Raw genomic sequence first — 21,973 nt, 5'->3', positions numbered from 1 at the left:
CCCCCCCCCCCAACCTATCCAACAAGCAAATCATCAAACCACGTCAATTCAGGCCATCGTCAATTTACGCCATCTTCCTCGCCCTCTTTTCAGCCCATGCCCTGCCCGCCCGTCGGTCCCTCTCAGCGGCTTCTTCTCTTGCACGTTTGGCAACAACCTCACGCGCCTTTCTCTCCTTCTCGATGTCATTAGGTGATTTGAGACCTCGGGAGAAGATCGCCTTTGCACGTGGGCATTCAATCTGCACATTGGATGCTGAGAACAGGCGTTTCATGTCGAGGCCACACAGAGAATGACTGCTGGATGTAGATGAGCATTTGCGTTCAGTCGAGCATTTGCGTTCAGTCGAGCATTTGCGTTCAGTCGAGCATTTGCGTTCAGTCGAGCATTTGCGTTCAGTCGAGCATTTGCGTTCAGTCGAGCATCTGCGTTCAGCAGAGCATATGCGTTCAGTAGAGCTTCTGCGTTCGACCGCTGCAGGAGCGCCTTGTGCATGTGGGGCCGATATATTCGCCATGTTGGGGTGTGAGCCAGATGGACAACGTGCGTCAGCATTGGATCCTCTCTTGGCAATTGTTAAGCTGCCTGCTTGAACGTTCTCATTGCCGGCCTTGTTTTGTCGTGCCAGACTCGCAACAGTGTGGCGAGGAACGATGGAAGGCACTGCATTCTTCCGAAATGGTTTTGCCTTGAATTCCCGTTTCTGACGTTGCCGTTCCTCCTCTAGCCGAGCTCTAAGACGTGATTCGATAGCCTCTTTGTTCTTCTGGGAGCGTGCGTCGCCCGGAAGTTCAAAGACGATGGGCTTCGTGAGGGGTTTTGTCGACTTAACTTTGGGCACAACGGCACGAGCAGTTTGAGTAACTTCTGCGCTAGACCGGCGCTGAGGTAGACGAGTATCCCGTTGCTCCTTAAGCTGCTTCAGCTTTCGAGCTACCGCCTCTCCAGGAAGCTCAATGTGGGTGGGACGCGTGACTGGTTTTGTCGATTTGACGACTTGCTTTGGTGGCAGTAAACTTGCTAGGTGTTTGATAGATGTTTTGCGTTGAGGTTGTTCCAGCGACTGCTTGTCGGTTGGGCTGGACTTGGCTTGAATAAGGTTGGAGCATCCAATATCTGCTGGTGAGACAGACGCTGCAACGAGGTCATATTGTTCCATGAGAGGCTCATGGTGTATAATGTCTGCTGGAGAGGCAGACTCGGCAACAAGGCTGGATTGATCTATGTGCCCAGATTGTTGTATGAGGCCGGATTGTTCTATGGACCCGGATTGTTCCATGAAAAGTTCATGGTGTCTAATGTCTGTTGATGAGACAGACGTGGCGGCTGGCGAGGCAGACATAGCGGCGAGGCCGGGTTGTTCTATGAGGCCGGGTTGTTCTATGAACCCGGATTGTTCCACGAAAAGCTCATGGTGTCTAGTGTCTGCTGGTGAGGCAGATGTAGCAACAAGGCTGGATTGATCTATGTGTCCAGATTGTTGTATGAGGCCGGATTGTTCTATGAACCCGGATTGTTCCATGACAAGTTCATGGTGTCTAATGTCTGTTGATGAGACAGACGTGGCGGCGAGGCCGCATTGTTTTCCAAGGCCGGAGGGTACTATAGACCCGGATTGTCCCATGAGAGGGTCATGGTGTCTAATGTCTGCGGGTGAGGCAGACGTGGCGGCGAGGCCGCATTCTATAAGGCCGGAGGGTTCTATGGACCCGGATTGTCCCATGAGAGGGTCATGGTGTCTAATGTCTGCTGGCGAGGCAGACGTGGCGGCGAGGCCGCATTCTATGAGGTCGGAGGGTTCTATAAACCCGGACTGTCCCATGAGAGGGTCATGGTGTCTAATGTCTGCTGGTGAGGCAGACGTGGCGGCGAGGCCAGATGGTTCTATGAGGTTGGATTGTTCTATGAGAATTTGATGATGTCTAATGTCTGCTGGCGAGGCAGACGTGTCGGCGAGGCCAGATGGTTCTATGAGGTTGGATTGTTCTATGAGAATTTGATGATGTCTAATGTCTGCTGGCGAGGCAGACGTGGCGGCGAGGCCGCATTGTTCTATGAACCCGGAGGGTTCCATGAGAAGTTCGTGTCTAATGTCTACTGCTGAGGCAGACGCGGCGGCGGCGAGGCCGGGTGGTTCTATGACAAGGTCATGGTGTTTAATATTTGCCGGTAAGGCAGGCACGGCAGCAATGAGGCCAGGTTGTTCTGTGACAAGGCCAACATAGTCACTGTCTGCTGGCGAGGAAGGCGCGGAGACGATATCAGAGTATCCAGCGTCTGTTGCTGACGCAGAAGCCGTGGCGGGGTCGGACTGTTCAGTCCCGAAGTCAGAATAGCCAGCTTCAGTTGGCGAGGAGGGAACCGTAATGAGTTCAGAACCGCCATCACCGTAGTCGGGGGATTTAGCGACAACGAGGTCAGAATGTTCTGTGTTAATGCCGGAAAGTTTGGCAACAACAGGGCCAGAGAGCCCGGTAGTAATGATAGAGAGTCCAGCAATTTTGTTCGTGACGACAGGGTCAGAGTGGTTAAGGGCGATGCCGGAGTGTTCAAGGTCGACGATGCCCGAGTTTTCAACAGAGTTCTCGGAAATGGTGCTAAGGTCACCCATGACGCGGCGATGATTTTTCATGACGATGTTGACATTTTCGTTGTGGTTTTTGGCCTTGCTGCCTTTCTTGCCACGCCCAAGAGCTTCTCTGTAAGCTGCCTTGAGCTCCTTCATTTCTGCGTCGAAAGCAGCATCGGCCTTGGAAGGAACTGAATGCATTCCATTAGGCAAGTCGGTAAGTGGTAGTCTTCCGGACGGGCCAGCGTATGCTGGGCCTCGGTGGGATGGACCAGCGTAGGATGGGCCAGTGTATGCTGGGCCGTGGTGAGCTGGGACTTGGTGGGATGGACCAGCGTAGGACGATGGGCTAGCGTATGCTGGGCCCGAGAAGTATGGACCACAGTACTGTGGACGGTTCAGTGAGAGACCTCTGAGGCCTTGGCAGTAGATGCGGGGGAGCATGGCTGGGTAAGCGCCAGTATTGTTGAAGCCCAAGGGCGGAGGGAGTCTTGGGTATGAGCCGTCGAGTGGGCTTGAGAACGCGCTCGCGATGAGGGTTCCGAAGGGCCCAGCGAAGGGGCCTGCGTAAGGGAGGCTTGGGCGCGGGGCCGGTGTGAAGTAGGCTGTAGCAGCCTGCTCACGGGTGAAGGTCATCTTGGTGACGGGTGCTGAAGCCATTTGTATTGAGTTGATGGCGGTGATATGTGTCGTGTGTGCGAGGATGATGTGATGGAGAGGAGGAGAGTACACGGTGTGCGAGATGGATTTGGGAGTTGTGTGTTTGGTTTTGAGTTTGGATTGATTGTGCTTGAAGGCTCGAACAAGTGGCAATGCAATGAAGCGAAGCTTGATGGATGTGCGAAGTTGGAGATGGTTTTGTGTGATTGTGAATAGTGGGACAAGAAGCTGGGAAGAGGTGGGGGAATGGGCAGTTTAAGTGTTTGGCAAGCAGCTATTTCGTTCCTTCCTTCATTGTCCATTCTGATCATCTGAGCAGCCCATCAAGGTCTACCAATGTTTTGATGTCCAGACCTCTGAAGGTCTAGGCCTCTGAAGACTGTAAACTTTAAAGTTTGCGTGACCTCCTTGTTGTGGGCGCTCCTTCCTTGCTGGGCGTGGAAAAGACTCCGGCGGGGTTGAGGAGGGAAAATATATAGAGAGGGGGGTCTTTCAGATGAGATAGTAATTAGACTGGGTAGATAGATATAGAAAAGTGAAATCAAGAGCAGGAAACAAATGCAGAGAATGCAGAAATAGAGATCTGAGAGCTTGATTTACTTAGAACTCTCTCGATATATCAAAACGACTTGAAAGGGGGTTGATTTTCGGTTGTTCGGTAAGCAACTCCTTTCCAATGATGTACCATCACAACTCTCTTGACCTCAGAAATATGAAGACGATTCTAACATAGAACCAATAGAGAACGTAAATTAAAGTACCTAGTTACCTACCTTTCAAGCAATAGTCTCGAAAAAGGTAGTATGAATCCCTTGGCCTCGGGTTAGCAATCGTAGATTCAATTTAGCCAGAATTGATGGAAACGAACGCAGTTATTATAAACTTAAGGGGCTTAAACGAGGACTTATCTCTCCGATTTCATTATTTCATACGTGAGCATTACATTTGTCCCAGGGGTATCAACTTTTGGGCCAGCGTATAGCAAAAATCCCCCTCCAACGCCATCCAATGCTCCAGCCTGTTCATAATTCACTTCCAAGTCATGCAAGAGGTCTTCGCCAACACATCACTCCCCATTATTTCCGGCCCCAGAACTTGTCTGTTGCTGAAGCATCGGCGCGTGCTCCGTCGGTATCCGCACGAGAGTCTGCGGTAATGGAACCTCTGTTTCGGACTTCTCTTGCGTATCTTCGCTCTCTTCTGCATCTTTTGGCTTGGGGATTTTCACTGGTCTCCGATTAGCCCGCGCCGTTGCTAAACTCGTGCGCAACTGAGACTTACTGGAGGCCATGCTAATTGCGCGCAGCACGGTATGCCAATTGCTTAACACCGTCGCGACAGCTGTGAATAGATATAATCAGGCACAGTCCCCCCATTCGATTTAACAGCCATGACGTACCTTCTGTTCCGTCCGATAGTGTAGCCAGCTTTTCTTCAAGCATCTGCATCTGCCCCGCCAACCCCGCGCTCAGATCCCGCAACTGCTTTAGATTTTCCAGCTCGGCCTTCTTCTCATTAATCCGCGCAAGGAGTATCGGCGATTGCCCTGAGCTCGACGTTAAATTTCCCGATGTCGTGGAGTTTTGTCGTAGATGGGACGCGAGGGGTCTTGACGAGTACGACATGGCAGAATCTGTGGGCAGGTTCGGATTTTACTAGAGAATTTTAAATTTTGTCAATTTCTGGTCCTCCTTGAAGAGTTTCGTAGAAGTGCTGTCTGATTGGGCTGGAATTTCGTAAGTGATGTTGGAGGGGAACGTCGTTACGCGGTTGTCGATAGCCAAATTAGGTTGGCGCTAGTTTCCGGCGCTTGGCTTGATTTGGAGTAAAGTAAACAAACCGAAATTCTTTGTTATCAAGGATCTGGTCATGAATGTTGTTCAACCTCACAATTTCTGATGCTACTCGCTGCGATTCATATTCATTCCCGTTGGATCCTGCCCAGTTTCTTGAATTTTGGAGCATAAAAGTGATCAGTGCTGCCTTTGCCGCATGCCCACCCTAAAATGGCACGCCTGAATGAGTCCGCAGCAGCGTCGACAGAGAGCATAGAGACTCGTGAGCCCCAAACACATCATCTCCTAGACCTGTCGCTGATAAGTTACAGTCAAGCGCAAGTTTATGCGTCAGAACCGCGATATTGCTCGAGCAAATTCCACACAGTCACTCCGTATTCGAAGCCTAGAGAATGAGACATCGAGGTTACTGGCCGAAAACCTTGGGCTCAGGGAGCAGATCCTACGACTCCAGAGCGAATTAGAGAATGGCAAAGCACAACGAATAGCAGATAATGCTCGCGCCACCAAGTCACAACTCGAAGAAAAGCTGCTGGAGCTCGGCGCATTAATCAACAGCCTTGGAGACGAGCAAGTACGAAAGGAGAACTCGCCGCAGATTGGAAAGGTAGCCAGGACCAGTCCCGATCGAAGTCCAAATCAAAGGGACTGGAGAAATATGTGCACACTGAGCGAAGCTGTTGCAGCACAGGAAGGGAGATTGCCACCGATTTTGGAGAATAAGTTATACCCCAGGAGGACTCTTGAGTGAGTGCACTCTCTCTTTGGCCCCTAGAGATGCGATACTGACAAATGGTAGACGGCAAGAAATAGCAGATATTATCTCAGATGCGGCCGCAGATACAACCGATTCGCCTGAGATTGGACCTCCGCCAATCTCACAATTTGTTGATCTGGATCCCGTCAAGATTGACCTAGCCTTTAGGCCACGTAAGCTGGATAATGAAGAGCTCGTGGGCCTCAGTCCCGCCCTTTCGGTAAACCTTGAGCAAAGGAAGAAACGCAGGGACAGCCTTGGTGGCCCAGAGTCGAAGAAAGTCAGCAAAGTTGAACCAATACAGGATAATTATGAAAGCGCGGGTTCACTGAAGGCTGGAGCGAAGCGAAAATTCAGTGTCAGGGACGATGAAGAACGTGAAGTTGATGCTAAACAGGCCGATGTCTCTCCGGACGAATTCAAGTTTACACGGGTGGCCAGCGAGGAGAGGTCAAGGAATAAAGCAGCACCGTCTCAGCCCGAGAAGTCCGGCAACAAAGTAACGAGAGAAGTTGCAATTGCAAAGGGAGCACCTGAAGACAAACAATCTACTGCACCCATAAGCAGGAAGGTTCTGGCCCCGAAAAGTGTCAACAATTCCCCGAGGAAGAGCTCGAGGGTGATGATGAGCGACGATATCAAAGCCTCGAAAGTCGATGCTGCCAAGGCGAACTTTGCGAAAGAAAGGCCACGGGAGCGAAGAGAAGAAACAGCATCGATCAAAGCCCCTGCGGAGCCCATCATCGAAACAGCCGAAGTTCAGGTTGAGCCGGAAACACCAGCCGGGTTAGATATCATTTCCCCATCTTCATCACAACCATCGACTGCTCGCGCGGAGTCTCGCGATACCCCACCACCGTCAGATCTGGGGTCAGGCACTGAGAGCCAACGTCCTAGTCGAAGAGCCCGGGGAAGCGTCAGCTATGCGGAGCCCAACCTACGAGACAAGATGCGGCGACCAACGAAGGAGTTGGTTGATGCCGTGATCATCGATGCCAAACCACATCGCATGAGCGCGGTCAAGCTCGAGGGTGAAAGTGCTTCAAAGGCAGTCAAGGTCAAACCGGAGCCTGAGACAGACGATGAATGGAAAAGGATGCCACTTGCTTCATCATCAACAGTAGAAAATAGTCCCCTGAGCGGAAAAGCATCAACTGCGGGTGAATTACCTAGTAGCATCACAACCCACCGAAAACGACGAGAATCGATTCTCCATCAAGCGGAGACGGAACTCTCTCCTTCCGAATCTGGCAGTGTCATTGCAGCCCTCGTAGCTGACAGGAGAAAGGCCAAAGCCGAGGCCAAGGAGAAAGAACTTCGGGGCAAAGACTCAACAGCAAAGTCTGCTGAAAACCCTAACACATACGAATCCAAAGATCCTTCGCCGGCCCCTGCAGAGGAGGTCCCAGCTAAGGAGGTTCCAACCAAGAGAAAGGGGGAAATGCGAACCTCGAGAGTCTCGAGACGTCACACTTCCGTACCACGAGATCTAGCACACGGGGATGATAGTGAAGCTTCTGACATCGAAGCTTCAAAGAAGGGGCGCCGACAGCCAACACTTGGTTCGAGAAGCTCCACTGCGAGGACAGAGGCGGGAAAAGAGGGGGATGGGGCAAAGACTTTGAAGAAAGCTACGAGTGCCGCTTCTATAACAGAGGCGGAAGCCACTGGCTCTAGGAGAGAGAGGATTGCCGAACGGCGAAGGAGCATGATGTTATGAACGATATGATAATTTATAAACATTCTGGGACTGGGGGTTTGGATGGGCGTGTCTTTGGATGAGCGATTCTTTTGCTGAGCGATTCGGACTGTATATTCTTTGGTGGGAGGAGCTATTTTTGTAATGAGTTCGTTCTCTGACGGCTGAAATGATAATATGATACCAACAGTTGCCCCTTTTATCTACATGAAGTGATTCTAGAGGTGAAGAATGGGTTCGCCACGCACAGATATATATAATCCAGAGGTCCAGCGAAACGCCTGCGCCCCGGCTCCCCGTCCCCAGCAGCTGAGCTGCTCTCTGGGGTTAATGTATTAAATATATGGGGATCTCCCTGAGTCCAACAGCCTCTCCCTCGAGGCCCCAGCTGCAAGCTCCCCCCCCCCCCCCCCCAGCGGTTTTCCCAGCTCGCGCAACACATGCCCCCCCATCAGCTACCGCCCACGTTCTTGGTATATGTGATCTTCTCCACGTTCACGCTCTCCACGCCATTCGCATCCTTCCTCAATTGATACACGTACAGCGTCAAGCCGATGCCCTGGACCTAAAAAATTGCACACTCATCATCAGCATCAGCATCTTTACCCGGACTTCTTCTTCTATCTCCCCCAACACGACGTCGTTCCTTTCCCCTCTTTCAGAAAGCCACCACACACGCGCGGGGTACTTACATCCATCAAACAAAAGCTCGGGACCATTTCCTCTCCGGGGGCCACCCAGCCCGTCGTAAAAGCACCCGTCGCACTGCCAGGGTTCACAAAGAACTTATTCTCGTACTCGTACGCATCGAAGCGATGCGTGCCGCCCCAGCACAGCACGTCGACATCCATCTTGTTGGCCTCGGCCACCATGAGGTCCATCTCCATGGGCGCGACGGTGGTGAAGCCCTCTAGGAAGCCGATGCGCAGCGAGCCGTGCGTCACGACTTGGGCGAGCGGCAGCGAGGTCGCGTCGCTGTCGAAGCGGCCCTTGGTGATCTTGAGATCGGGGGAGATGGTGCGGAGGTAGTCGTAGGTCGCCTTGTCGGTGAGGTTTCCGAGACATAATGTCTGCCCGATTTTCCCTGGAGTGAGGAGTTTCTTGAACTGTGAGGAAGGGGGGAGGTTAGTGCTATATGCATTGTGTGTATATGCATTGTGTGAGTATGTGTGGAGGGTGGTGATGGTGGTGGGGGGGGAGGGGGAGGGGATAGGAGGCAGAGGACAGGTACCTTGGCTGGGATATCGAGAGCGCGGTCGGGGATATGGAGATCCCCGAGGACGAGAACGAGGCGGGATGTCATGGTGCGTCGTCTGTGGGGGAAGAGAGTTCGCACGGTTTAGCACCGACTCATAAGGGGTGGATGTTCGAAGTTGGGGTTCGTCGCGCTCCTCGTCCCTCAATCTCAATGCATGGGGCGTGCAGCAGCCGCAGAGCTGTCGTCGAGGCGCGGAACGGAGGCTCGGAGCTTGTTGGCGAGGCTCCGGGTTACTACACGCTTGACGCTCACAAAAGTATAGTACGATTAGGAATATGATGGCTGAATGTTAAGGGATTATTGGAGGGGAATTTAATCTATACGGTACAGACAATGTATCAAGACTCAGGAGTCGTTGAATAACCTGATCCTTACATAAGATGGTCTACCCCTAAACTGGACACCTCAATCAGGCACAGTAGGTCACGTGGTTAAGCAGTATGCTCAATCAGGAGTTCAAGGTAGCACGCTCCGTGGTCTCGAGGTATTGTATCTTAAGTATGATAGCAATGTGATCGCATCCTAAGATTTGTCTCTGCAATCCAGTGGATTCCATGTGATGTTGCCTAGTTGGTTCTTGCATGAGCCCAGGATCAAGAATCCTGACACTTTCATATGCGCCCTCAACTCCAAAAGCCTGTCTGGATTCAAAAGCTCCCATCCTCTCAGAGAGTACTCCCGTTTCTCAACTGCCAAAGTATTATACCTTATTTCCAGCGTTTCTTCTGGTAATCAAGAAGATGGACTCTTTGAGCAATGCTTCCGAGAAGCCCGTCTGCTCTGAACACATGATTTGGCACCATATTGTTTGATATACCTGTTCTATTGTCCATGTAGATTACAAGGACATCTGCCCTCCCCGCACCTGGCTGATTAAGGAGGCACTAAGATAGTCAGTGAAAGGTACCTTATAATATGGACAATTGGAGTCCGAGAGGACTTTGTTTCCCGGCAGATTTTTTGGAGAGCAGTACCCCTGAAGACGTTGCCAAGGAACGTAAAGTGTAACTGGGCGAGTCACGAAACATAACGCTCTTCTGCCGATAAGTCGATGATCCTGCTCATCCATGGCAACCAGCCCTTCTGTCCTAGACCGGTGGGACACCTCCCCCTCGCGTGTACTCATGCACCATTACGGCCTCCGTTGAACACGACACAACCACTCATTGCCCGGCGATACGAGTGCCTTGACAGCATACAGCATCCGTCGAGCAACATGCCAAACCTCGAAACGTCTGCCGTAGGCCTCGTATGATGGTGATACAAACTCCCCTGCCCCCCCACACGGTCGGTTATCCATTGCCGGACGCGAAACTGTGATGTCGTTTCGGCATATCTGCCAGCCCCACAGGTCATGCCACATGCGGGTGCCCGTACGGTGGAACAGGGAGCCTCGAGCATGATGGATGATGACTTGGGGGCATGGCTGTCCCTGGACTCACGTGAAGACCGTACGCAGCTATGCAGTGCCTGCTCCTTGCCTGCACCCTTCCAGATCAGGCCATTCGGGGGCGAATCATGGGACACCTGCATAGGTAAGGTAAGGTAGGTATGTGCGAGAACAAGGCCGGCCCCCACGGGACCACAGATTCGAGCATCCCTATGAAACGTTCAAACATAACATGAGGTATGTATGTACCTGGAAGAAAGCAGCCTGATTACGCTGCAGCACGAGGATGCCCAAAAACAGCACTTGCAGGAAAAGGCACCCTCAACGGCCGGAGGACTACTCCGTAAGCAGGGCTGGCCTCCTCTTCTACCTGAACGCAAGCCCGACCTCAGACCTTCAGAAGACATCAGAAACTGAGAAAAGAAACAAACCGTACCAATACGAGGCACGTATCCGAAGCCACCAAGCTCAGACCAGGCGATCTGCTCCCTTCGCGTCCCTTCGCGTCCCCTTCTCTCTACTTCCCAGGGCCCGATTCGGGCTCGGTGCGTACGGGAGAGAGGTTCCAACCAACAACAACAACAACAACACGGCATGAAAAAAAAAGCAACCCTTCCTTTTGTTTCTCTCCCCCCACCGAAGCCGAGCGAGAGACGGCCTAGGATTCCCGCATGTCGGAGATGGCGAGTCGTGTAGTGTCGCACAACAGCTGTCAAGCCCGTCGAACTATTATTTCCTTGGTCTCGCCAGGATGTGGGGAAGGTGTAAGGAAGAGGAAACGGGCGAAAAAATTCTTCCTTCACGAAAAGACCTTTTTGTCTCGGATCGCTTGAAGCGGGTTGGAAGAGGTGGAAAATTGGAAAAATTGGAGAAAATTCTTGAGAGACATGCTTTCGACCAGGGGTTGACAGGCGCCACGGAGGGCGGTAGCACCCGTCAGCCTCATCTGGATCGGCATCGGCCGCGATCAAACCACGGTGGGGCTTCAAAGAGAAGGAGAAAAAAAGGGGGGGAAAGAGGAGTACACTATTGGCTTCGGTGTGAAAGTCCATGGAGTTCTATGTAACGTGTAAATAGATGGATGGATAGATAAATAAATAATAATAGTAATAAAATAAATAAATAAATAAATCTTTGCAACAAAGGCAAGAAAATCCTTTTCCTCTCCAATAGTAGTGCCAGGATTCGTTGTCAAAGATCGACATGGCCTCCCGCACGGCTGCGACGCGATGGTAGTACCTGGGTCCTGAGGTTCCTACCACAAAGACCAGAGCAGAGAGTCATGTACATGACCCTGAAACGAAGAATTTTTTTCTTTCCTTTTTCCCAATAATCAATGCGCGCTCGCTCTCTGCCATATCTCGATGATGAAAGGAGGGTCTTCTTGGACGAATGAGAAATTTTCACAATGCCGATTATGATCCCTGTGCGCAATTGTTATTGCTGGATGAGACAAAAGCCAAGGCAGAGCAGGATATGGATGATGATGATGGTTCTTGATGATACGTGTATCACCACGAGCCAATGCCTCTCTTCGAAGTTCCCACTCGCTGTTTCGCCCCTCGCCTCAATCACGACGCAGCCAGGGTCTTCTCTCTTTTCGTGTCCTTTCTTTGCTTTTTCTTTGCTTTTTTCTTTGCCTTACCCTTCTTTCCTTTTTTTGGTCATTGCCATTCCATTCCTTTTGTTCCCCTCTGCCCTGAAAGTTCTGGGCCAGGAACAAGAAAGACATGGGGCAATGGCTCGGTTGCGCTATACCCCGGTGGGCGCCCAGCATTCCCTGCATCTACGGTCCCCCGTACCATTTGAACTTGCACTCCAGCTTCTGCAATAATAACAGGAACATGTTATCATGAAGTCATACTTGACCACTTCACTTCATTCCACTTGATCCAGTGCATCCAGTGCATCCATCCATCCATCCATCCATCCAACTCCCTCTCTGCAGATATCCGGACTCCATAGTACCAATAGTAATCAACAATCCTGAGGCCAAAAATCCCCTCAATTCCCTCAATCCCCTCGCCGATCCCCGATCATTGCGCAATCCCTCCCTCACCCCTCATCCAACCAAGCTCCCGCACCCACACAACCACACGTTACGTTGCGCGACTTTTCTGGTACCAGCCAGCCTTCTTTCTTTCTTTCTTTCTTGCTTCGCGCGCAATTAAAAAAAAGGCCCATACCTTAGGTACCTTACCTATCTTACCTTAGGCACCTACCTACCTACCTACCTAAATCAGGGTTTTGCCTTTCTTTTCTTTTTTTTCGCTTTTTCCCCGGTCTTTTTTTCCCTGCTCTTTTTGCGGGGTAGTAGTAGTAGGTAGGGCGAGATTTTCAACTCGCCGCAGGCTGGCTGTGCTACCTTATGCTGCGCGCCAGAGGCGAAAAGAAAAAAAATTCGTTCTTCGCCGCCCGCCTACCTTTACCTAAGCCTTAGATCCCTTTTCAAAGGCCCAAAGAAAAAGTTATTTGGTAGGTACCTAGGTAGGTACCTTAGGTAAGAATAATAAATGGAAGGATAATAGAAACCAGCTTGTATTGAGATACCTTGTGAACTATGCACAAGTAAGTAAGAAGAGGAGCAGAGCAAAGCCATTCGGACCCACCCAAACACACCAACCCAAACATCCTATTCGCTCCCTCCCCCTCCCCCCTCCCCCCTCCCCCCGGTTTCCCCGCATTCATTCATTCATATTCCCCCAGAAACCAAAAAAAGGAACCAAAACGTAAAGGAACTGCGGCTTTTAACATACCTACCTTACCTTACATGATATACATACCTACATGTGCCCATTCTGGTTCCTAGCGATTTTAGTTAGTTAGTTAAGAGATACCTACCTAATGTTTTAGTTAGAAACTTACCTAGACCATAGTTTTGCTTGTGTAATGATAATCAATGAATGAATGAATGAAACCAGATAGGGGCGGAGAACTCGGAGAAGAATCCCCCCCCTCCCCTCCCCTTTTCCGCCCCCGCATTTTCTTTTGCGTGTGGAGTGAGTGGCCCTGGTCTGATGTGCAATTTTTAGTTAGTTGGGTGATTATTATGGGAGAGAGGGGGGGAGGGGCGAATGGAGAGACATTCTGGGGGATGGATGGATGGATGTCAAGGCCGGGGGGCCCGGTAACCGGATACCGGCTACCTCTGGGGCTGGCTGGTGCTACGAGGTGGTGTTACGAGACGGGGAGGGGGAGGGGGAGAGGGAGGGACGGAGGAGAAACGGTCGCTGTGTGCTAGGGGGTCACAAGAGAGCACAGACAAGGAAGGCAGAGCGAGATTTGTTTGTGTGAGTTGGAAGACTCGGAGTCCCGTCTGTTCGACGAGACTCGGTGATGATCATTTTGCTATTCTAAAGCTCGTCCGGCCTCAAGTCGCCCTCGACGGGCGGGCCTTCGCGGCTAATCAGATTAAATGTGACTTGAGAGTCATTCAACCCAAAACTGATGTGCCATAAGCTGGCGCACTGCTGACAACATCGAAGCTTCGTAGAGCCAGAATAAGAGAAGTGTGTGTCATCCAAGCGCCCCCCAATTCCTAACCCGAACCCAACGATGATACCCGGATTCCCTCCATGCTAAAACAATGCCCTACTGAGTGTGAAGAGAAAAGAAAACCCGGAGCCTGTCCCAATTTGCGAATAGTGTTCCCCCTGCCCCCGATGCTCCAATGCTGTAAAGGAAATTTTTCTATGCCCAAGACGAGATGAGAGGATTGTGATGTATGCTCCAGAATATGCTTTTTGTTACAACATCCGCCGATGATCGTATAGTGAGAAACGCCGGTCCCTTTGAGAGGAGGTATGGGTATTGTAATCGTATCGTAACAGGAAAGTCTGTGGAAAACGCCGAGAAATGCTGAGGTGCGAGGACTGATTGATGTCGATTTGAGGTACAAAGGAAAGAAGAATGGTTTTTTTAATGAGTAGACTGGCGTCTCGAATAGCGAGACTGGTCGAAAGAGCTGGCGTACGCCCTTAATGCCTTCCTCGACTCATCGGAGAGCTGGGCTGGTTCCGAGGCCGTGGAGGTCGAGCTCTGCATCGAGAAGAGACTTGATTGGGAACTCGAAGGGGTCAAGGCGCCCCTCGAGGCAAAGGGCACAGGAGATGATTGCGGTCGTGAGGGTTGGTAGAAATCGAGGGACCGTGAAGGAGTTGTGCCATAGGGTTGTGCCTTGCTGAAGTTGTATGCTGGCTCCATGTAGAAGCCATTGTTCGACGATCTTGTGGGCCACGAAACGGGACCGCGAGGGAGGATGGGAGAGGATGCTGCAGAGCCTGCCGACGAGGCCTTCTCGTACTCTGCCAGACGGCAGGCTTCAGAGCAGTAGACGTTGCCGTCCGTCTGCTTGTCGCAGGCGAGGCAGAAGTCGGGGGACCAATCCATATCGAAAGACATTGTGTAATTATGTGTGTTGTTGAAAATTTCGGTGGGAGGATCGAGGGGTGAAGAAGCACTGGCAAGGCGACACCTTCAAAGGGCGATGTGGAAGTTTTTAATTTGTTTATTGAAATAGGACCTCAGCAGGCAGAGAAATGAGGCCTTTGCGTAGAATTATGTCGTATGCTATGCGGGTTTTCGGTGAGCAAGGCCTGTGACTCAGGAAGTGGAGCCGGAGAGTGGGCCGGCGATGATGCTGAGGCGTGTGGGAAGCGGATTCGTGCGAAGCGGGCGGGCTATGGCGGATTGATTGCTGGAGTATTGGATGACAGTGACAGATGACACCAGTGATGCTCTAATTGTGGGAGCCGATGGTGTGATGGATGGCTAAGGTAGTGATGATGAGGAAGAGAATAAGAGGAAGAGAAGGAAGAAGAGTAAGAAGAAGAGGATGATGGATGGATGGATGGATGGATGGTATCATATACCCTCTCTTCAACGTCTTCAATGTCAATGGGGAGGGTGGATGCTCTAAGAAGGCAGAGGCAAGAGGGGGGGGGGGGCAGCCAAATATAGGAAGTAGTTGAGTTGAGTTGAGTGAGAAGAGGAGGGTCATATACGTATGCAAGGATCTTGGTATGGGATAATGGAGGGTACATGGTATAGGTAGTGCGGGTGGGCAGATGGGCAGATGGGCAGATGTACACGCAGATGGGATGTACACGATGTACAGTACACGACAAGGGACAGTAGCAGCAGGCGCAGAAGAATTATGGGCCTGACGATTCCTGGCGCAAATATGCAAATATGCCTGGGGCCCGGCCTGGGTCCTGCAGATGCACGCTTACGACTTGGGACTAGCGGAAAAGGAAAATGAAAACTGCGTGGAGGGTGCAGATGGTGTGCGGTGGTCGGCGCCAGGCCGTTTCGGGCAGCGCGGCGTGGGAGCCACAGAGCGTCAGACAGGCATGTCACGGGGGCCGATGATTGGCCCCCCTGTGCGCAGTCATTCAATGCCTCATCGATGTTGGATGTGGTCGTGTAGTGGTGGTGGGGGGGGGGGGGGGCCTGCTTTCCATGATTATTTCCATTTCCATTTCCCTTCTCCCTCTCGTGCCCGTGACGCCTGATCATTGGCCGCATTCCGCTCAACAGCACGGATCATCCACCGAGTACACCATCATCCAGCCGGATCAACAGCGTCGTCGTCCTCCCTCCCACGGATTGCTGGATCACGGCACCCATCTTCCATCCCACATCATCCCTCGTCCGCATATGTAGATTTCCCCCCCCCCCCCTCCTCTGTAGAAGCCCGAAAACAAAGGGCACTAGTAGCACACTCGTCGCATCGTACAGTCGCAGCGCCATCGTCATCGTCATGGGCTCTTTCGTTACCACTAGCCCTGAAACTGGTTAGCGTCAGCGTTTCCCGCACCCTGGACTCCCTGCTCTCTGTGCGGCTAGCGAGAAAACGGCCGCTGGCGAACGCATCATGGCCTTGCTTCTCAGGCACTGACTGCGTATGAGCCCGTGGCCCCGTATGAAGCAGTGTGGTCGACTACTGTTGTATTACTGTATTACTCTCTACTACTGTATGTAGGTCCTGCACTGCACCACCGGAGGACGGCCGCCCTCGTCTCATCTGCCTGCTGCAAGTGTCTCGCACTGAGAGCAGCGCAGGCGTCGAACCAGTAACCACTCTTTCATGTCTCCATGCCTCATGCCCTCCCTCATGCCCTCATGCCCTAACGCCCTAACCAGACTCGCCTTTTGGCAGCATCAGTGTCCCCCCCCGTGCGTGTACAGAGCGCACACCACCCCACGCCGCCGCTCATTGGCTGCTGGCCCCTCTGGCGCTATCCCTTTCGCAGACCAACATGCATCGACGCCTGCGCGGGCTTGCCCTACATGCCGCGCTAGGCCCGAAGCCGCCTAGGCCGGTCTCGAAGTACCCCTCACTCCGGCGACTCACGGCGCCCGCTCGACTATTGACGGGGCCTATCGTCTCCCGTTCGCTTCTTTCCGCTGGGATCTTCAACGATCCTGTCCATCCCGGCCATCCTGACCCATCCTGAACCACTCGACGATGCCCACCAGTCAAGGGAGCAGGAGACGAGAAGATACTCCATTGGACGGATCATCTGCCTGCCCCCCCAAAATGCGCATTCCCTCTTCCAGCTACAGAGCCAAGTCATCGGGTTTTCTGGCTTCCTTCACCACGACGCTGTACGGAGCAGAGGTACGTACTGGTCGTAGTGATATGGCTCTGTACTGTAGCAGCAGCACTGACAGGACAGATATGGGGGCCAGCAGGGCAACGCTACCCTATCGTCCTATGCAGGCACCAGGAGGCCAAGACCCAAAATGCTCCGAGACGAGGGAAAATTGACAGGAGGAGGGCCTCAGGTGTTCCGTATCCTCAGACATGCCTCACGTACGCTCGTAGTACTGTACCTCTGGCCCTTCGCCAGCGGCCGCATGTTGTTTCAGTGCCGAGCGATCATGGATTGTGCACTATGGATTGTGGATTGTGGATTGTGGATTGTGGGTTATGAATTGCGAAATTTATGATTCTCATACATGGTCCGCACATCGTCATACCATCAGCGCGCGGCTCCAAGCTCCCATCAACAGCCCATCTCGGATCTCCACTGCTGCTACTGTAGGAGCGCTCGACTGCTCAGTCTAACCCGCAATGTCGATGATTCCCCCCCTCGAGTAGCCCGAGCAGCCCGGATAGCCCGAACAGCCTGCATGGCCTTAGCAGGCTCTTTGCCGCCTCCCAGGCTCCCAGGCTTCAAAGGGCCTGTACATATACCGGAGGAGGCTGTGGCTGGAGCCTGTACAAAGGGACGTCGCTGTAAGGCAGTCCTGCGGGTGTGTGGTACGGTCCTGCCCAGGTACACAGCACCCCGTCCGCTTCTAAAAATTGCTGCGCGTCTACTCTCGTAGGTGCCCGCCATGTCCCAGACCTTGCGTCGTACGACACTGCTTGGCGCCTTTGCTCATCTCCCAGATTCCCACAACACAGCAAGTCAAACGAGACAAACAGGTCAAACTTCAAACCGCTCCAGAGGGCTAGGGCAGGAGGACTACGTAAGGCCAGAATTCCAAATTTGGCAGGCAGGGGCGGCACGGTCCAGCGTCTGAGACGGGCCCGGTAGGCTGATTATACGAGCCAGCAAGAATGCGGCGGCAAGGAGAAAATCATCTACAAAGAAAATTCCTGAAAACCCTCTTGGAAAGGAACGCTACAAAGTCGGAGATTAAACGCGCTAAAAGATGATTTACCTCGATCCCTGCACTCTCCTACCAGACCAATCATGCGAGGCCGCGCCCTGGCGAAGATCAAGATCGCGAACGTGCCGCAACGGTTGAAAGCCAGAAATTCACGACGGCCAGCGCGGCGAAACGTCGAGTGCCTGAGCGAAATGCCAGCCGTGCGCCCTGTGATTCGCCCGTGCCTGACAGGTGGTGGTCGTCTCACGCGCCGTGATTGGGAGGTCAGTCGATACTCTACGAGAACCCCGTGAACATCATGCACTACTTGCAACTCCCGAGGAAGGAATTGGCGATTCCATGGAGGATGAAACTGTAATTCCTGATGCAAAGACCCTCCTCACCAGACAGAGCGCTGCGACAAAAGCCACCAGGCCGTTGTCTGTATGATGAATACGCCATCGCCCCGCGCCAACGGTCGAGCGTCGCGAGAATAGATTATGCAGTTTAATGTCTCTAAATCTGCCTACCCGTCGTCGAGGCGCAGACCTAGGCCCTCGTCTACTCAAGGCGGCTGTCTGTGGGCATGGCTAGAAGGCTCACAGACGTCGAGCTAAGTCAACAAACGATCGTCTCTCCGGTTCTATTTACATTCGTCACCTATTCTTCACGGGCCGTCGAACTGTCATGTTGCGATCGCTCCGGCAGCATCGTTCCCGATGGCCCAAGGAGGGATACTCCCGAGTCCCGTCGTCTACTCTGCCTACGAACGGAATGATCGCGGCGACTATTGATTGAAGGTCTCAGAGCGCCGAGCGGCTTCCTATTCTCGGTTGGCCTCAGCCCTGCTCGGGCACTTCTCGTACCGTGCCGTGTCTTGACCATAGAAGCTGAGAAACAATGATCAATAGGCATTCAGCTGGTAGTCTGACCATGAGGCGCCAGAAAGATCCCCCCTTTTCTTTTTTCCACCCCTTCCCTCTCCTCCCCATCTCTCTACTCTGTGCTTCGTAAAATCACGCGAGATGATCGCTATCCAGTGTTGTGACTACTGTCAGCTGCCATAAGCACTATCAGACAAGGTCTCATAATGGCTGTACGATGACGACGCGTGGGAGGGCGCCTGTTCTATTATTGGCGGGTGTATACTACCACAATATCTCGCACGGACAGCTCGGCATCAATCCCTCCGTCTGTCAACGGATATCCAGTTTCGGCTTCGAGTGGCCACTGCGGAGGACCTTTGTACAGTAGTCTGTATGAAGGCGTGTACACTGTATGCACTCCAGACGAGAAAGAAACGGCTTCCGTCTGTCCTATCTTTCGCAACCCGCCAACCGATTCTTCCAGAGCAGAACGTGCAGGACTGGATATCGAGGCTAAAGCAGCGAGCAGGGGGCGGTCCGCCCATAGTGGCATGATGGTGGGCATGGTTAGCGATCGGCCACCTTTATTTTATGGATACCACTCTCGGGAGTGTTTGAGCTTCGAGCGTGGATAATTTGAGTTTCTTTTTTTTTTTTTTCGCGCGCCTCCCTATTTTGCCGCGCGAATTTCAGGAGAACCCTCCGGGTCCACCACGAGTACAGTAAGATGGAGAGCAAGGGCTCAAGGAGGGGTCCTGGAGCACCGTGCAATGCTTGATTTGACGCTCGTCCTGGATCTTCTCTCTGATCTCTGCCCGTCCGCGTAGTTGACAGTGGCTATCAATTTTCTGTCATTTATTTGTAACCCGCACACGTCCATGCCCAGCCTCGTCAATTTGCCTGAGACCTAAGGTACCCACCTCACTTCCTTCCTCACGATAAGAACGTCGAAGCGATACTCCAGAGATACGGCATTGCCCTCAGACACATGGCGCCATGACGGAAGTGGCCTAGTGACGGGCCCCTCATCGGGTGGTTTCTCTCTGGTTTCCCTCCTTCCCCACCACGGGCCCCACTCCTCAGCTGCAAACACACAGACGTTAATATGACGAACAGGTCTCGCTAATCTGATGGAAAAGGCCTACGCGCTGTTCATTGGCTGGAAGTCAGATGTGGTGGGCTAGCGTCGTCCTGTATATTTCCATGAGCAGGGCATATGTCTTTATGCAAGTACTTTATGTACCTTCCCCCCTTGTATACGCGATGCACAACTGCACAACTGCACAACTACCGTACCCGCGCTATCCACGATCAAAGTGCTCTTCCCAGACTGCCCCCCACGCGCTCATCCATCCATGGAATTGATTCCATCCCATCCACCATCCATACTTCACTCAAATCTGCAATGCCATGGGCGCCCAAAGCGGACCCCTCCGCCCTCCCGATCAGACCATCAGCACTGTATCTTCGTACTCCACTCCTCCCTCTCCACCATTCCCAACTCTTATCTGCCCATTTCCAGCCAACCGCTGCATCAATAAGACCTCCGAGGTACATGTCCCTATCTACAAGACAATGGTCCCCCCTTTCATATCTTCCCACAATCTCCCTCTTGTCTCTCCGTCCGGCTTGTCTCGGATGGCGTCGGATACACCCAGCCCTCTCTGTCTGCTGTGCGTCTAGCGCTCGTCGTGTGATTGGATGCCAGGACTGGACGTCTTGGGATGAATGCGGGGAGAGCGCCAGGGAAGGGGAGGTAGGTGCGGGTGCATGATTCGCTGTGAACTCGAGTGGGTTCATAACAACACCTTTCTTCTGTTGTTGTTTATTTCCTTTCTTTGCCCGCCCGCCACGCTGGTATCTCTTCTCATTTGCTCACGAGAGATGACAGGAGTCAGGTTGACCCGTGTGAGGTGGCATCGGGCGCTGACACTGTCGCATTTTCCAATGGATTGGATACCAAGCAGCGGGGTCTGAAAAGTCTGCAGAGGAAGAACCCATCCTCTGGGTGCTCTCACCAACTGGAGAATCAAGTCTTATCATGAAGCCTTGGCTATAGCGAGGGCAGGATCTTCAATAATTTTGCTGTCTTGCGCTCCTGCTCTATGTCTCACAGTCCTGTCTTCGTTTGAGACTGTCAGAGATACATACGGGCAGGCATCTCTCTTGGTAGATGCAACAGGACGAAGTGTTGGCATCTCGGCAAGTGCCTATAGCAATGCGAGAATGAAACAAAGATTGTCTCCCCTCTTCAAAGAGAATTCTATCACATTTTCCCCCCGCATTTCCTCGAGTCCCTCACATTGTCGTGTCAGAGGCGTCCCCAATATCCCAATCATCATGGTCACGCTCCCACGTGGTTTTACCCGTTATCTTTCTCTTCTTTCCACTCGGGTGGCCTTGCGCAGAGACGTCCCGCCTCTCCGGCTGCATGACCATCGCACAGTGATGCTCGGGATTGTTGGATCAAAATCCTCGGGAGCTGCGGGGTAATGTCTCTTTCTGTCGACTCCTTATCCGGCTGGGAGTCTTGAATCGCCCTCAACATGTGAACGAGGTATCCAAATAGAGCACGACAGAAATTCCATGCCCTGGACCTGCAAGTGCGAGCGTCTTGTATCGCTGGCAAGAGTGCATTCAATCGCAACCCTGATATCCTTCCCAAATAAGCGAGCTCGTTTCAGGAAACCCCCCACCCGAAAAACCAATTCCAACAAACCGCCGAGAGCTTTGGATATAGAGATATGGGGTTGCATGGATATATATCACCGGCAGTCAGGTTCACAGCTTACCCGAGTCCCATCCCATCCCCTCATTCCCTGCTTTCTAACCCATGGATGATGGGTCCCAGCTACTGAGCACAGCAAGGAAGGACCTTGGGTTGGATATCTCTCGAGGATGGATTCGCTTCATTTAAGGATGTGCGTTGGTTCGCTCGCTCGCTGCATAGTAGAAACCCATTCATTATACAGTACATACATACCTCCGTATACTTTATATAAAACAATCCAATCCAATCAATCCAATCATGCATCTACAAATCTTCCAAACCCTCCCTCCCTCGCGCACGTCACCCAGAGAAATCAATTATAATGCATCCAACATACCACATCAACGACATTCTTTGTTTCGTCTCCCTGTAGTTAAACAAAGAATAAATGATATCTATCTATCTACAAACTATTCCCCCCCCCCCTTTCATATCATCCCAACCCAAACCAAAACAACAATCTCTCCAACCCACCTTCTCATGCATAACAATATCAGTATTTCATATATTTAGTCTAGAATAGAGATTTTTTAGTAGGGAACTCGCTTACTTATTTGTTTGTTCTTCTGTTTTGGATTTTTTTTGATGGGTTTTTCTTTGTTGTTG

The 21,973-nt window shown here is 52.1% G+C and overlaps 7 protein-coding genes across 7 annotated transcripts; 3 read left to right on the top strand and 4 right to left on the bottom strand.

Annotated features, from left to right (window-relative positions):
* Window positions 1-64: 64 nt before the first annotated feature.
* On the bottom strand, window positions 65-3,229 carry M430DRAFT_27372 (hypothetical protein; the record flags this gene model as incomplete). Its single annotated transcript, XM_024865591.1, has 1 exon — window positions 65-3,229. One exon carries the CDS (start codon window positions 3,227-3,229, stop codon window positions 65-67), a length of 3,165 nt encoding a protein of 1,054 aa, XP_024721586.1.
* Window positions 3,230-4,096: 867 nt separating this feature from the next.
* M430DRAFT_58164 (hypothetical protein) lies at window positions 4,097-4,957 on the bottom strand. Its single transcript, XM_024868714.1, has 3 exons — window positions 4,629-4,957; window positions 4,511-4,570; window positions 4,097-4,456 (listed from the first exon to the last, which is right to left on the bottom strand). Exons 1-3 carry the CDS (start codon window positions 4,852-4,854, stop codon window positions 4,296-4,298), a joined length of 447 nt encoding a protein of 148 aa, XP_024721585.1. The 5' UTR covers window positions 4,855-4,957; the 3' UTR covers window positions 4,097-4,295.
* A 278-nt stretch (window positions 4,958-5,235) lies between these two features.
* M430DRAFT_49987 (hypothetical protein) lies at window positions 5,236-7,502 on the top strand (the record flags this gene model as incomplete). Its single annotated transcript, XM_024868107.1, has 3 exons — window positions 5,236-5,287; window positions 5,337-5,772; window positions 5,825-7,502. 3 exons carry the CDS (start codon window positions 5,236-5,238, stop codon window positions 7,500-7,502), a joined length of 2,166 nt encoding a protein of 721 aa, XP_024721584.1.
* Window positions 7,503-7,923: 421 nt separating this feature from the next.
* On the bottom strand, window positions 7,924-9,050 carry M430DRAFT_119946 (hypothetical protein). The gene is made up of 3 exons (XM_024861764.1): window positions 8,713-9,050; window positions 8,174-8,587; window positions 7,924-8,046 (listed from the first exon to the last, which is right to left on the bottom strand). The coding sequence occupies exons 1-3, from the start codon at window positions 8,782-8,784 to the stop codon at window positions 7,933-7,935; spliced, it is 600 nt and encodes a 199-aa protein (XP_024721583.1). The 5' UTR covers window positions 8,785-9,050; the 3' UTR covers window positions 7,924-7,932.
* Window positions 9,051-14,047: 4,997 nt separating this feature from the next.
* Window positions 14,048-14,530, bottom strand: M430DRAFT_100736 (hypothetical protein; the record flags this gene model as incomplete). Its single annotated transcript, XM_024860655.1, has 1 exon — window positions 14,048-14,530. One exon carries the CDS (start codon window positions 14,528-14,530, stop codon window positions 14,048-14,050), a length of 483 nt encoding a protein of 160 aa, XP_024721582.1.
* A 2,467-nt stretch (window positions 14,531-16,997) lies between these two features.
* M430DRAFT_232185 (hypothetical protein) lies at window positions 16,998-17,700 on the top strand. The gene is made up of 2 exons (XM_024864858.1): window positions 16,998-17,460; window positions 17,529-17,700. Exons 1-2 carry the CDS (start codon window positions 17,093-17,095, stop codon window positions 17,674-17,676), a joined length of 516 nt encoding a protein of 171 aa, XP_024721581.1. The 5' UTR covers window positions 16,998-17,092; the 3' UTR covers window positions 17,677-17,700.
* Window positions 17,701-19,741: 2,041 nt separating this feature from the next.
* Window positions 19,742-20,529, top strand: M430DRAFT_232171 (hypothetical protein). The gene has a single exon (XM_024864857.1). The coding sequence runs from the start codon at window positions 19,814-19,816 to the stop codon at window positions 20,369-20,371; it is 558 nt and encodes a 185-aa protein (XP_024721580.1). The 5' UTR covers window positions 19,742-19,813; the 3' UTR covers window positions 20,372-20,529.
* Window positions 20,530-21,973: the final 1,444 nt, after the last annotated feature.

This window comes from Amorphotheca resinae (genome assembly GCF_003019875.1).
Source record: "Amorphotheca resinae ATCC 22711 unplaced genomic scaffold M430scaffold_5, whole genome shotgun sequence".
Taxonomy (NCBI): Eukaryota; Fungi; Ascomycota; class Leotiomycetes; order Helotiales; family Amorphothecaceae; genus Amorphotheca; species Amorphotheca resinae.
Note: the sequence above shows the minus strand (reverse complement) of the source record. Positions and strands in the feature narration are given on the sequence as shown.